The sequence below is a fragment of the Aythya fuligula genome, chromosome Z, assembly GCF_009819795.1.
Source record: "Aythya fuligula isolate bAytFul2 chromosome Z, bAytFul2.pri, whole genome shotgun sequence".
Taxonomy (NCBI): Eukaryota; Metazoa; Chordata; class Aves; order Anseriformes; family Anatidae; genus Aythya; species Aythya fuligula.
Window position 1 is genome coordinate 13,840,888 of NC_045593.1, and position 15,907 is coordinate 13,856,794.

Below are 15,907 nucleotides of genomic sequence, written 5' to 3' on the forward strand. Positions count from 1 at the left end.
TTCATTTTTCAGAAAAAAATAAAAAGATAAAATTGTTATTTTCATATTTTCAAAATGATACACCTTTTAAAATTAGCATTTAAGGCAGCCTGAAAATACAAAACATTATTTCACCCAATCCAATTTTATATACATATTTTTTTTCATGGAGAGAAAGCTAGGAAGTCTTTAGGTGTCCCAAATAACACTGTTTTTGATTTTTCCAGCTTGACCAGTGAATCAAACACAAGTTTTCATAGCTCCTGGAAGAAAGTCTGCAAGATAACATTTAGATGTAAATGTTTTAACTGGTGTAATAAATAATGCACACTTGAAAATAATATGCAAGGATCTGTATAACTGCTAAAGGGAGATGCATTTTTGCCCACCAGTTATGCTGCTATTCATATTAGTACTGAGCTAATAAGGATAGTAAGAACAGTCTTCAAAGGCTTCCATTGAGGCTCGTGAATGCTTTACACAAATGGGTATTATTGTTCCTATTCAGCATCTCATCACATCATTAGGATCATATTTTAGTTACTTCCCTTTAATGTATGGCAGCCAGGCCATGTGTGTATGCGTGTAGATGTCACTGTAACAGGCTGCATAATTAGAGCTGGTAAGCCATCACAAAGTACTTCTGTTTTAAAAGAAGGTGGAGAATGTGGGGCTCAACTGACCATTAAGTGGGAAATTTTTTCTGTGGGCTTATGGCATTGTGAAATGAGGATGTATAGCTGATCCAAAGATTTGCCTTTATGCCTTATAAATGACTGAGCAGAAAAAGTAGCTCAGAGGTAGATGAAGTGCATTCTGATTATTGAAATATTTCCTTTATAAACAAACTAGAGTGTTTATTGTTCAGTGTAGTAACATGATCTTATTTTCATTTTCTGGCAGGGCTCAGGCTGTATATTGCTTCCTTGTAAGTAAAGAAACTCAGTGGATTTTTTGTTGTTTTTGTTCTTGGGTTTTCTAGAAAGTCACTCCAAGAGGAACTGACCTATTAACATGGCAGTGAAATCTGAAAATATCAGAAAGACAGAAGTGTAAAACACTTAAAATTCTTCTTCCCCTTAAAATAGGAGTGAAGAACCTGTCAGCCTGGGTCAATGGCATGAGCTGCGAGTGTCTCGTACAGCGAAGAACGGTATACTACAAGTGGACAAACAAAAGCCAGTGGAAGGGATGGCAGAGGTGAGCGTATAGCATTAATATATATGTAAGTATATATATGCATACAGCTGTTAGTTTATAAAATGAATGCATGGTAAGCTGCACAGGCTGCCCTTAAGAGCTCCAAAAAGCACATGTGTCAGGGCAGTATTTTCTTAAGCCCAAAGAGGGAAATTTACACATGATGTCTTCCCTCTTAGGACAGGGATCCTATAAAATCAGCTGAAATCGTGGCCTCACCTTCTGTTACTATGTAGCTGAATTCACATTTTTGGATGTTCATACATGTTCTTGAGATTCTTTTCTTGGTACTTACTGTTTCTGGATGAGTTTGTTGCACAAGCTGTGCACCATGAAATGCTTATCTGGAGAAGGACGAAACAGAAAATTATGTGCACAAAGTCCTGTTTTTACTTTTCTCTGAACGTTATGCTGGATAGATAAGCCAAAAGAAAATTATTTCCTTGTCTTGTCCTTGCAAAAGTAGTTTTCAGGGTAGAGTAAGGGTTGGACTGCTGAAATAGTTGATGACTTGCATTTTATTCTTCCCTAACGTAGAGTTCGTAGAGAGTTTTAATAAGATGAAATGCTGCTTGCAAGAACCCAGACACGGTGTTTCACTCAAAGCAGATGCACTCAATTGTGCATATAGAAATATATTTATTTTTTTATCCCAACAACCTCAGACTAGAACTTCTTAGAAAATATCTTTTATTCTTTCATAATGTAAAGTCTGGTCAGAAAAAGAAACTCCAAATTCCTTTAGCAGAAGAATCTCTCTTTCTTTCTTTCTTTCTTTCTTTCTTTCTTTCTTTCTTTCTTTCTTTCTTTCTTTCTTTCTTTCTTTCTTTCTTTCTTTCTTTCTTTCTTTCTTTCTTTCTTTCTTTCTTTCTTTCTTTCTTTCTTTCTTTCTTTCTTTCTTTCTTTTAGTTCTTCTTTATATTTATTTATTTATATATATATATATATTTATTTAATTTATTTATTTAGTCATTTATTTATTTATTTTCCTGTGAACTGGGAAACTATTTAAAGGAAAGACTTTCCTTTAAAAATTTAAATTAATTGAAATGCCCGTTTTTGGTCAAGGAGCAGGTTGAGTGGCAAATATTCAAGCAGAGCAGTAGAGATGCCTCTATGTAGGTGGGTAAAGGTAAGAGCATGTTTTTCTTCTGTAAGTGCTGCAGTGCAGCTGCAAAAGAACGCTGGCTGGGAGCTGCCAACAATTAAATTAAATCTGGGATTGAACAGTTATCCTGTCTTTAGATATTAAACTACTTTCCATTCGTACCATGAAGCTGAGTAGACCCATCAGATCCTGAGCAGCTGCTTCTAGCAACTAATGTTTCTTCCATTTAGCCTTTATCTTCCTGTGGATTTGCTTTTCAGATGTTGGAAACATTAAACGAGTCTCGGTTGCATGGACCTTGATTTGATTTTAACTTCATGAATCTCATTTGAGTCCTGGATTTCCATCCATGTACCTCAACTCTGCAAATAGTTAGGTGTGCAGACAGCAATCAGAATGAGAATTGACTAGTGAGTAAGGAGAGAAGAAACTTAGTATTGTTTCAGAACTCTCCTTCCTCTATTCCTTCAGTTTTCCCATTCTGAAATACTTGGGTTTTTGCAGCTAGCTTAGCTAAGGGTAAAGCACATGCAGTAGAGTGTCCTGTGATTTCTTGAGAAAACTGCAAAAGAAAAAAAGAAATGCAATTAACGGAAGTAACGAGGCATTGAAGTAAGCTATAATATCTAATTTAAGCCAGTCTGAAGATACAAACTAGGTTCCAGCTACTCTAATAAAACATTATTGCTATGTTTCTTGCAGGGGGCTTTCACACAGATTAAGTGCAGCTCTGAGATATTTATTGGCGGAGTCCCCAGTTACGATGCAGTGAAGAAGAACTCAGGGATCCTCAGGCCCTTCAGTGGGAGCATCCAAAAGGTGTGTGCCCAGAGTAGCATGTTGAATGTGTTTCTTTTTATCTCATTGTATATCCTATCCAGTGGACACTTTAGGAGAAAACCTGCCCTTATAGCACTGATAATATTCAAAATAATCCAAGAATTCATCTCAGGAGCCCTCCACAAAGTGCTTAAACACATATTTGCAATGAAAGGTCTGTCAAACTTTAATAGCCAGCAAGTGTTACTGCTGCTATTCTCCCTATTAATTTCTGTTCTGTACTAATGAATGAGTTAAAGCCATACAGAAGCAAGTAGAGAGAGATGCCTAATACTATGTCAAGATTAGAGCCCTTGGAGTGCCCTTTAACACAATATATGAATAAATGAACAGAAGAGATGTTCAAATACTTAAAGGTATACACACTGAGGTAGCTATAAGTACAATAATGAGCAGAAAAGAAGGTGCAAATTAAAGTGGCTTCCAGTCCAGCTAGAATATTTTTATGCCACCCAAGAGCAGCTCTCCTCTCCACCTTCCCCTCTTACTCTTTTATGTGGGGTGCACGAATGGGGAAGATCTTCTTCATTGTTGGCAGACTCTAGGGACTATGTTCCAGTACAGTCAGCTTTACCTAAGTGAAATCATTTTTGAAAGAAAAAAATACATAAATTTGTAAAATATTCTGAATAAGTAGTCAAAAGAGAGCTCAAGTTGAATTAACAAGTGCTCTCCCTAGATTTAGCATACCAAAAATAATCTGGATAAAGCTCAAAGCTTGGCCAAAATCTTCAGTGTTTAAAATGAGAAATTCTTGTATGAGATATAATTAAGAAATAAAAAGCACTAGTAGTGAATCTAATTGATCAAGACAGAGATGTAATTGCAATTTAGTGTAATTGTTTTCATCACTTGGTCCACCTTTTTCAGTATCTTTGTAAGTTATCTAACAGAAAACATGAAAATCGGAGGAGTCTGTAATAGCGGTGGAAACAGGTCAGTGACATGAATGTATTTGGAATGATGGGCTTGAATAAACAGTATGCAGCTTGGAGAGCGAGATAGGGTAGGAAGCCTGGGAACAAAGAACTTAGGTCACACTTACATGATATGGGACTGTACCCTAAAATACAGAGGCACTGATAAGGATTTGGAAATGCCGAGCATGCACTCATATTTTTTTTTGGTATAGTTAAGAACGCGGATGGGATGTCAGGGGGAGCACTGCCTGCCTCTCAGGTACTGCAAGACTCTTAGTTGACTGCTGTGTTCAAACACAGCAGGATATTGGAGGATGTTATAGAAATAAAGCTGTAAACATCACTAAGTCCTGGAAAACGTGCCAAGTATAGAAAGATCTCAATCTTAGGTCTTAGGAGACCTATGATCTCAATCTATTTAGGCAACTCAGATAAGGGTAAGAAGTGACTTTGTTGTGGCTTGCTAATTTCTACATGAGGATGGGATTTCTCTGAAACAATGCAAAAAAAAGGCAGAATGTGAAACAATGGCTGGAGGCTGAAAATAGTTTAAGTGAAGAAACAAGCATTTTTATAAGTGGGGGCTTGTTAACTAGTGGCACAATGTAGCTGGAAATTAGATAGAAGCTGGAAAGGTAATGAGCTCTTCACTGATCCATGTTTGTGACAGGACTGGATGTTTTTCTACTGTTGAAGTTGCTTAACGCTGTCTGAAACAGAGTATAGGCTCTCCTTGCAATCTTCCCTCCCCACATAAACCTCCCTAAGGTACATTATCTGAGTTATGTGGGAGCCAGGGTACGCAACTGTTATAATTTTCACTTCTGCCTTTAAAATCTATTTATTTGTGAAAATGGACTTCTTATTTTGATGTAGCTGAGATCAGAAGCTACACACACAGATGTAATTTCTGTGCTGAGATTTTGAATCTTGGATGAGATTTTACAAATGTCAGTTTTATTGGAGAACATATGTTGCCGACACACTGGAGAAATCCCAACATCTAACAATTCTCTTTGGTTTGTGCACAGACAGTTTTGTGAAGTCGTTAATTATGTTTTTCATCCATTCTTAACTCTAGCTTCTTTCCGGCAAAATGAGGTACTAGAAAGCAATAAAGAGCGTGAAAAACAAGCTGTTCTGCATAGTATTTGTGTTGTCAACACTGGTCTCCTGGGGGTTTTCCTGATCTCAGAAACGCTTTTTCTCAGCAGTGCTCATCTGATTTTACAGTCCTAGATCACGGCTTAGTGTTCAGAGACCAGACCGGTAAATCCCACACCACTTCTCTCCATATAGGGTTGCCTAGTTCTGTGTCACAAAACACAAAAGAAATTTCATCACAAATGGGTCAGGGTGAATGTGTTGGACCTGTGCCTCAAAAACATTCTGATCCCAAGGAACAGATTGTGGGCCAAATTTCTAGTGTTAACTTTCTCTGAAGTCTCATAAAGAAGTCTTCTGACTAGCAGAGCAATACAGATAGCCTGGAAGGCTTTAGCATGTGTTTTATATCTTTGTATCTTTCTTTTTAACACCCAGATTATCTTGAATGACCGGACAATTGATGTGGCACATGATTTCACTTTTGGAGTCAACCTAGCGAATGCAGCCCACCCCTGTGTGAGCTCACCATGTGCAAATGGAGGCAGCTGCATTCCCAAGAAGGACAGCTATGAATGTGACTGTCCCCTGGGCTTCGATGGGCTGCATTGCCAGAAAGGTAACAATACCCACATCTCAATCCAGAGTTCTTTGCAGAAATAGCAGACATTTAGCAACTGCAACTGTTGTACACATTCCTTGAAATAGAAACCCTGGAGGTCAGAGCTCCCTTTGCATCCATGCATGGTCCACCTACCCAGGCAAGAATTTGCTTTGTTATTTACGAACATCATAACTGTTTTCCCAGCACAGAGCAGTGATCCACAGATAGCAGCCCACTATCAGGTTGCTCACAGTGGACAGTACTGCACGCTTCATATACCTCCCTGGTTACGCAGTGCGTTACAAAAGGGGAATTCCTGCCAGCGTCCTTCAGCCAGTGATTATCTTATGTACTGAAGCATGAGGATTGATAACCCTTGTAATTTTATCCTCCCTAGAGCTAACAATAAATTTGGGTCTCATATACAGCAAGGTCTAATCCTTCTGTAGACTCTTACTGCTCTGTAATTTTATTGTCTGCACCTTGGTACCGTAGACATCTTGGTACCAGAGAACATCAAGGAGAAAAACCTGCTCAGGCACATGTTGTTTTTTTTTTATTCAGAACCACTGCAATATTTCAAGCCTTAGACTCAGGAAAGTATTTTGACTGCATGAAAAGCCTTAAACAAAGGAATATATGTTGTACCACTAGATGGAGATGTTTCCCTTCAGTGTTAGGCTTGATTTTGAAAAACCCTGAGGAACTGTTGCAATGTAATAGCAAAAACGTTAAAAAAAAAAAGATGAGTGACATTATTGTCTTTACCCACTCTTTCATTTATCACAGGCATAAACTTCAAAGTGAAAAATAGTGGTTTGATTTAAATCATGATGAATAGATTGGCCTTTTCTTCCGAAAAAAGACAGTGTCTTAGAACAAAAACATATTATTAAAAAACAATGCAAGAAACTGCTCTGCTTACGTTATTGTGGTCTAAGTATTAGCAGGAGGAATGTCATTTATCCTGACTTCTCAGTGGGGAGGAATTGTGATTTTGCAGGGTGCTGTGCTCCTGCTTTGAGACAGCATACCCAGGTCTCTAGGGCGGATTGAGGCAAGTAAACGTTTTGCAGCTTGAGTGTTGACAGAAGTGCAGATAGTATGGATGTATCTCCTTCTGCACCTCATTCAGGACAGCCCTGATGAGCCCAGAACAGATTTCTCAAAATAATCATTACCTGTACCTTGTCAGTAGTGTGTAGACACAGCTAAAGCAGGATTCATGTGTATGGATGCTGCTACTTTGGCACAGGGCTTGGCTGGTGCACTCAGCTGGTTTGGGAGAGGCTGGAGGTGCAGCCTCCATCCTGCTTGCTGGTGGGAGGCTGTAACCCCAGGCACTGAAAAAAACAAAGTGCTTGTGTGGGACTATGCCTCCTTCTCCAAAATAATACATGCACTTACAAAAATTCAACCTAAAGATTCTGGTATGTGATACGAGTTATCCATTTACACCATAATGGATCATTGGCTGAGGATTTCATCAGTTTCTGCTGGCATTGCTGTGTTTTATGTCTCCTTTCCAAGCTGTGATGAGTGTTTAAAAAAAAGTAGTTGTACTTAATTGTAACATAGAGTGGAATGGCAAATCATTGCTTTCCTCTGGGTACAGCTGATCTGTTCATAAGCCATGGTAAGTCACTAGCACTTGTAAACAGCAGAAAGGTTTAGTGCAGGTCCTACCTGGCTGCACCTTTGTGTGTTTTAAGCAGGCATATATATATATATGTAGTTGGGGTAAAACTATTGAGTGCTATTTTCGTAATTGATTACACCTGCCTATAGAAAAGGGAAGTGGGGTTCACATGTTTGTGGAAAAGTGGGCATGCCACTAGATGGTCGGTGGAAGGGAGATGCTTATGTTATAGAAAATAAAACCAGAACATTCTTGTTTTGTTTTGTGCTGACTCGCTGCAGAGTGTGGAAGTTACTGCCTCAACAGTAAGTACTGCAAATGATATGAAAACTGCTCTGTCATTGTGCGCCTGTGTCTGCTCTAGCAAGCTGGATGCTGGATTTCCATTAAGTCTGGCAATTTTCTGTCAACAATCCAAAACATTTTCTGGCATTATGTAGTACTTCCTTCAGCCTCATCCAGTCAATATTTGAAACTGCATCCAGAACACCTGCCAAGTGCAGCATGGTGGCTGTAGAGCTGGCCCCTGCGTTTGCAAAGCAGTGGGGCCAGGCAGGTGCTTTGCAGGGGTAGATGCTCCTTCAGGTCACTGCAGCTGCTCAGACTTTGCTCCTGCTTGTCATGAGAGCTTTGGTGCCTCTTGGCTGAATAGCAACGCGAGGGGAGTGAATGTGTTTGGTACAACATCTCTTTACTGGCCCTAGTCCTTTCCAGTTGTGAAGCTCCTGCATGCATTAAGGGTACTGCTCAAATTACCTGGTTTTCTGTGGTCACACTCCATGCAGCCAGTGAGAAGCACAGTGAAGAGCAAGCAGAGATAAATGGACATGAAGTGCTACTATGCAGAAGAAATCAGTGAGAGGGAAAGGGCAAGGGCTGTGCACGGCACCAGCCTATTCCTCTGCCGCAGGCAGAAGCAGCTAGGTGTTACTGCCAGCACGGGACACGCACAGGGAGGAAAAAGGCTCTGACACCCTCTGCCTCCATCCGCTGTGGTCGGAGACTGTCCAACACAGAAAGCATCAGAGTGAGCAAGCAGTGTCTGGCCAAGCCCAATGCATCTTTTGCAATCTTACAGCACTGCTGGCAGGCTGCGGGCTGTGGTGGTTTCTTTAGACACATTAGGCAGCTTTCCTGATTTCACTATGGATGGAAACAGACATTTGTCACTATCTAAAATTCTCACTCTTGGCACTTAAAGCTCAATTTTGTATTGCTGTTGTTGGCTGCCAGACTACAGCAATTGTTATGTATCTGTGTTACAGTGAGCTCTTAAAGCCTAGCCAAACTCAGTATTGCACAAAGAGAGCAAACATCCATGCACTGAAAAGCTTGAAATCTATATAGATGGGATTAGCTGTGGGTTGAAGGGATTAGTTCTCAATAGGAAAATAGGATGAAGTTAGCTATTTCAAGGAATTTATAAAACTGGCTTATATTAATGCAGCAGGCAGCTATGTGAGCTCAGCAGCAAGCTGTAGGATGCTCACTCAAAAGTAAATCTGTTCAGGACAGCACTCACAGGCTGCCAGCAGGTCTATGTCAGGCATGTTCTGTGATTTGCATCACACATCTGAGTTAATTTGTGAATGTTTTTTTTCCCAGTGGGAAGCAGTACATGAGCTCTTGTGCTGGTTGGAGTACAAGCTGCCCTCCCAGTGGGGACTGGGACTGCAAACCACAGCTCTGCCAGGGGCTGTCCCTGGGAAAGAAGCTGGGGGAACACCAGTGAGGTCTGGGCAAGACATACTTACCCTGCCAGACAGCACTGCTGTGCGTGCTGAATGCACGGGCCAAGAGGCTTTGCACGTTCAGCCTCTGTCCTACATCCTTTAGAATACTCTCGGTTGCTTTTGGTAGACATAATGGGATGAAGGGTGGCTTGGATGTCCTTCCCAGAGCTAGCCTCTTCCTGCAATGCTTCCCAGAGGTGCTCCACTGCACCATGGAGAATCAAGGAATACGAAAACAGGGATTAAAACAACAGCAATAAAAAAAAAAGCAGCATTTTCCCAATACTTCATATTTTCCTTTACTAATGTTTATGGTGGAACAAGACAGTAGGCCCATGGTATAAAGTCAATGGTTTGAAATTCCCCAGCTACTGCCCCTGTATTTATATACAACCTGATGGTTCCTTTTTGGAAGTCAGTGTCCGTGAGTTCAGCTGGCTTCTGGGCCATCAGCAGGTACCTGTCAATGCAGGACTAAATCAATAAAACAGCCTTTATTTATTTATTTATTTATTTATTTATTTATTTATTTATTTATCATTTTTTTCCTTCTCTTTCCATGTCAGCTAACATACATAATTTTTATTTATTTTTTAATACTTTTCAGCCATTACAGAAGCAATTGAAATACCACAGTTTATTGGTCGTAGTTACCTCATATACAATAATCCAGATATCCTGAAAAGGTAACGTATCTCCTGTGAGCATAAGTGATTGTACTGGTTCTTTACTGTTACAGTGTTGGGAGCCTCTTGTGGCAGGAAGTTGTATATTTAAGTGTTTTAAACTATTTCTGCCATAATTGTATATATTTCAGGAAATATATATTTTTTATACATTTGCTTATGGCTTAGCTTGTTACAATAGATAAGCATCTTGTAGCCTTTGAAGAAATATCAGCATACATCTGATATGGAGGAGGACTGGTGTGTGCTTTTTGAGAACAGAGAATAAACATACAGATACTTCATCCATTGTCCAAGGGTTTAAACTCTTACTCTAGACTAAACTTTAGGTCCTCAGACTTCTATTTGGCTCCTCTCTAAAAGATGTCCAAATTCCAGCAAATTTTGCAAATTTTATTCTAGCAATACCAGCCTCTATTTCGACCACTGCTTCTGGAAGGTTTGCCATATGTCCTCACCTGCAGATCCATACCTCTCACCTCCCAGGGCACCCAACCTACCAGACGTTCTCAGCGTCTACTTGTGAGACTGCATCTCACATGAGATGGGGAAAAAAAGTATTTTCTCTTTCTTGCATGGAATAACCCAGCGTTTGGGATTCTGGGGAACCAGATCCAATTCCACCACCCTGAAATGCTGGAAATGGGGCTGTGAACCACAGTCCCTCACAAATGAGAATGTAGGCAAGTTGTTAGACAGTGTCCAGCAGGATGGGGGGACATGAAATGCTGCATCATCTTCTAGGTTTGTTTGAAAGAAGACTGGCTCAGTGCAATATTTTACTATTATTTCCTTCTCTTACATTAAACAGGGTATCAGGAGCAAGAACAAATGTGTTCATGAGGTTTAAAACCACAATGAAGGAAGGTCTTTTGATGTGGAGGGGAGACAGTCCCATGCGACCTAATAGTGATTTCATTTCTCTAGGCCTTCAAGAAGGAGCACTAATATTCAGGTAAACTATCACATCCTTATTTTTACTGCATACAATGCACTCGGTGCTTGAAGGAACCAAGTTGAAGGAACTTCAACTTATGTTTTGTTCAGTGGTAGATCCAGTTCTTGTCTGGGAAAGGATACAAGCTGAAGTAACACGTGGCCAATTTTACATCACTCTTCCTCTCTCTCTAACAATTCTTAAAACATCATATTTTTACAGTGTTTTTGGTAAAAGTCACCCTCAGAGGGTAAGAGTGCTGTCATTAACTCCCCCCATTGCTCTTGCCATCTTAAGTAAGTAGACCAGGTGTAGGGCTTGCAGAGAGAATGAGGGTCAAGGAAAGAAATCCTTGCTAGTGCCCATGCTCACTGTAGGCCTAGTCTTCATTGGATACTTGGGTGTGCACATGGGAGCAGGACTCTCACCTTCTTAAACCCCAAAATAACCCTCCCTGTTACACAGGGACAGCTGGCACCAGGCTTTGTTACTGCCACCACTAACACAGCCACTTGTTTAAGAAACAAATAATATTATTGTCAAAAAGCAGTGTTGGGAAATGGCTTGTCTCCTGTTCTTGCTCTCCAGAATTGTTTTCACCCTTGCAGACAGTTAGGCAGAATCTGTGCAATGTTCTGCATGGTGCTTTATGGGACTCGTGCCTTTTGAAAACCATATCTTTCCTCATGATCCCACTTCTAGGTAGCATCACCTCCAATTTGTGAAGGTAGGCTCAGGTGTCTGGAACCCAGAAATTAAGATGCCTGAAGTGTGAACCTGATGGGGACGTAGTGTCTGTTGAGTAATTTCACTAGCAGCAAAGAAATACTGAGCTTCAAATGAACCCTGGAAGTTCATGATTATCTCTGTATTTATATCATTAGGTTTCATCCTTTCTAACAACACAGGTCTCAATCTTCTCTGTAATGCATGCTTTATTTGATGGGTAATAGTTTATTTAGCAATGGAGTTTAGCAACCTCTCTCCCATTAGGCCAAGGATTTGTAGGTCACTGACCATCACAACCTCCTGGCTCTGGGAGGAAATGCCATGTAGAAGCCCTCTCCTTGCTGCCTGTGCCAGTGATGATGTGGTACGCTCTCTGACCTGGGCAGAAGGGAGCTTTGTGTGTTCCTCCATGAGCCTGACTTTGCAAAATAAATGCATCACCACTGGGTTTCCAAAGGAAGTTACGTGCAAAATCTGATCCAAAGGGGGGCTCTGGGGGCTGAGCAGATGTATGAAGCACAGAGCTAAGGTGCTCAATCAGTGTGCAGGGAGACAGTCTTTGCAAGGGAGGTGGTGGTAACACTTTACATTATGGTTTGGCATGTGTGGTTCTTGTTTTTCATTTTAATTGCAGCTACAATTTGGGCAGTGGTGTTGCTTCCATAGTGGTGAACGGCTCTTTCAGTGATGGGCGGTGGCACCGGGTGAAGGCCGTTCGGTAAGTGGCCCCGCTTCATCCCAGAGGCAGCACCGCAGAGGAGCCACCACAGCTCCCTCCCTGTTCTCGTGGCACTTTGGGGCTGAGCCACGAGCAGCTCAGCTGCTGCAGGAGGGCACACACAGAGATCATTGTACTGGAGGTGGTGGTGCCAGCTCTGAAGGCCAGCACAGCTCCAGGCAGGCTGCCAGCGTCACGCGGGGCTGTTCCCAGGCGCTGACAGGCCGTCTCTCCAGCCCATACCGTGCGGGTTAACTGCATTTCTCTTCAGCGTCTGCATTCTGAAATTCCCTAGTGAGCACTCCGAGGACTGGCACAAGAGCTGGAGCACGGACCGTGGATGCCTACTTTCTCTGTTTGGGGGAGGTGCAGGCATCTTGCAGTGTATATATAACTCACATTTATAACTCATTACCTCATGGGAGGCCAGCGTGCCCAGTGGGGAAAGCACGCATCTCTGTCCTTGTGAGATGTCAGTTCCCTGGAAATCACAGACTGATGTTAGCACGGTTTGTCACCAAATTCAGTGAGAAGAGAAGCTGACAAGTGGCTTTTCTGTCAAAGCAGTTATTAACCATTTATGAAGAGGAAGTGGCCTAAAAGCTCCATCAAGAAAGGGGCCGTTTGAGCAGGGTGCTTCTCATGTTTTACCTCAGCTTGCCTTTTTTCACCTTTCTTGTCTAAGCTTCTGCAGTTTACTTTTTATATCATGTCTGATTTTTAAAAAGCACATCAGCACCTGCCCATCCTCCCCTAGCTGTGCAATTTACTCCTTTTCCAGTTTATTTCTCCTCCAGAAATGTGTCCCCACCTTTGCAGGTCCCTGAAAAGAAACACCCTGAGGGGTCAGGATTGCCATAACCTGTCACTGCCTCAAATCAGCCCCATCCTCCACCAGGCATTGAGTCCCCTTGGCCTCCTGGCAGGGGGAGGATGCTGCTGCTTCTCCCACCTGGCTGTGGGCTGGATGCCTAAGAGCTGTTTGTTTTTCATTTCAGGGATGGGCAATCTGGCAAAGTAACTGTGGATGATTATGGAGCCAGGACTGGTAAATCCCCTGGCAAGATGAGGCAGCTAAACATCAATGGAGATCTCTATGTAGGTGAGTGCTCGCTGTCCATGTTCAGCACCCAAATGTGTTTTTGTGCTTGCAAGAGTGGCTACAAGCCAAGGCATTCCAGCTCAGTCTGAGTCCAGGTGAAGGCTCCATGCAGCAGCCTCTGATCCTCCACAGCCTGGTTTCTGAGGGAAGGGGAGCAGTGGTAGGAGAAGGGACTAGTACCAAGGTGCTCATTGTAGTCCCCAGCAAGTAACATTAGCTGCAAACCCTGCACATTAGTGGGAGCCTGGGCACAAGCTTTCCCAGTGCCCAGGCTACTTATTGCTACAGTTTCTGCAATAAGTAATCAGGATCCACTTTCTTTCTCTTCTGCTTATCCTCTCTGAGTGCCCAAAAGCTGTATTTAAAAAGCACAGCACAACCCACAGCACAAAAATCACCTCTGAGGTTTGCTAGGAAGCTGTATCTCATTGTTGGGCATGCAGTGGGCTGAGCAGGAGCACATGTTGGTGAAGAGTGTCTCATTGCTTCCTTTTCCCCAGGTGGCATGAAGGAGATCGCCCTGCACACCAACAGGCAGTACCTGAGAGGGCTGGTGGGCTGCATCTCGCACCTCACGCTGTCCACCGACTACCACATCTCCTTGGTAGAGGATGCAGCTGATGGGAAGAACATCAACATGTGTGGGACCAAGTGACAAGAGAGGAGACCTGGAGCTGAGGACCCATCCTGTGCTTGCGTGTGCAGCTGAAAGTGAGCTGGCTGCCGCAGCCCTCCACAGCCAGACCACAGTCACCATCAGAAGATGACAGAGCCAAAGGGAAACCCTAAAAAAGAAAAGAACATTTTCCCTCTCCTTTCCTCTGCTGACCAAACCAAACTGAGTATTTTGTGTAGGAGCCGTCCCCTTTACCCGCTGCGTGTTTAGTGAGTGCTAAAGGTCGTGCGTCAGTGCAAACGGCAGAGAACTGTGTGGTGTTATGAGTAGCTCAGTGGCTGTGTTGTGGTCCATAGGTTGTCTTTTTTAATGTCAAAAAGGGCAGTCTTTAAACACCTGCATTCATTCCACCTTGCAATGGTACAACTGTATTGTGCAACAGATACATGAGCAGGCAACGTATCTATGCATTCAAATATATGTCCCCAAATCAGCAGTTCTTCTCACCGCTCTGATTTAGCTAAGTTATGTTTCATCCCATGTAAATAACAGCTGCAGTGAGTGGTTTCAAAATGTTGTTGTTTGTTGAGGAGGAAAGTTCTTAAAGTCTACTTTTTTACTACAAGCAACAAAAAACAACGAACCAATTTTATAGGAGTAATTTTATACTTGTATATTTTTTATAGCAGCAGCAGACCTGCTTACATGGTATAACTTTTGACATTTAGGTGTACTATACAATTAGCTCTTTGCACACTTTCCTAAAAATAGCAAAGTGACCTGTGGTTTCAGTTGGTTATATGGAAGGCTCAGTGTCTGTATTATACAGTTTTGGTGGAGATACTTGTGAATTATAACCAGTTTTAAATCTTTTTTTTGTTTTGTTTTGTTTTGTAAATTTTGACAGTTTAAAATGTACATTTTGAAGTTTTCCTGGCTTAAACAGATTAAAAGGTTAGGAGGAAAAAAGTACAAACTCTTGCTGCTGTGGTATTTTAAATCACAATTTTTAATACTGAAAAATGAGAAAAGGGATGTGCAAGAGACCTCGGTAGGTCACAGACCTCTTAAAATAAAATATTTTCTAGGCAGTGGACCAACACTTGTGCAACCTTGATTGCCAAACTGTAATTTAAGCAGGCGAAAAGAGTGCTGTTGAGACAGTAAGGAAATGATCCAGAATTTCATAGTTTGGAGATTTCTGGGTTTGTTAACTCTTTGTCTGAAGCAGAACTATGAGCTGTCAAGGGGCAGAGGTGCCCGAGAAGCACTGACTTCCCTGCCAGCATGGGCTCACCTGAACGGCAACGTGCTGGGAGGACCTGATGTGGCAAAAGCAATGGGAAACAGGATCATTTGGCTGCTTTTTTACTGTGCCCAGGGTGCTCCCTGGGAACCAAAACACGTTTCTGAGTCTCATCCCATCTAGAGCTGGCTTTGAACAGCTGCAGACTGTAGGGAGCAAATGGCAGGTGGTGCTAGATGTGAGCACATGTGAAATAGCTGCTGAGGAGACCACAGCCCCTCTTGTATGTACTGATGGGAGATCTCAATTGTTTGGGGTGATGATCTTGTGCTCCATGCAGACCTGGCAGCAGTGGCCGAAAAGAGATGCTGGGAGTTAGAAACAGAAAGAAACAGAAGAATATATGATGGTGCCAGCATGTAGCATGTGCACCTGTGCTCCATCCCCTGCTGAAATAGCACTGCAGAAAAAATAATAAGGAGATAAAAAAAACTAATAATCTAATAAATAAGCAGATGGCAGATGAGCTGGAGACACACATAGCTTTTCTCCCAGGAGAAACAAAGTGTTTTTTTGGTTTGTGGAGCCCTATGGGGACAGAGGTGTATGGTCATGAATGTATGGTGTATGTGTGATCAGAAGAAAAAAAGGATAGCGTATGCATCAAATGACACTGAAGTACATTGTCAGGGTATGGCTTTAAACTGAAGATAATTGGAATTTGATGCTACTGGATAAAAACAGGA

General features: G+C 42.0%; 1 protein-coding gene across 2 annotated transcripts in view; it reads left to right on the plus strand.

The window, feature by feature from the left end:
* EGFLAM (EGF like, fibronectin type III and laminin G domains) overlaps positions 1 to 14,787 on the plus strand; it is a 75,016-nt gene extending 60,229 nt beyond the window's left edge. The window contains exons 16-24 of one of the 2 annotated variants that reach the window (XM_032206368.1): positions 1,068 to 1,179; positions 2,990 to 3,106; positions 5,590 to 5,770; positions 7,676 to 7,699; positions 9,735 to 9,813; positions 10,625 to 10,768; positions 12,114 to 12,197; positions 13,196 to 13,299; positions 13,800 to 14,787. In XM_032206368.1, the coding sequence (XP_032062259.1) occupies positions 1,068 to 1,179; positions 2,990 to 3,106; positions 5,590 to 5,770; positions 7,676 to 7,699; positions 9,735 to 9,813; positions 10,625 to 10,768; positions 12,114 to 12,197; positions 13,196 to 13,299; positions 13,800 to 13,954 (1,000 nt within the window). In that variant the 3' untranslated portion in view covers positions 13,955 to 14,787. The remainder of the gene's footprint in view (positions 1 to 1,067; positions 1,180 to 2,989; positions 3,107 to 5,589; positions 5,771 to 7,675; positions 7,700 to 9,734; positions 9,814 to 10,624; positions 10,769 to 12,113; positions 12,198 to 13,195; positions 13,300 to 13,799) is intronic. The other variant, XM_032206369.1, reaches the window with a different exon arrangement.
* Positions 14,788 to 15,907: the final 1,120 nt, after the last annotated feature.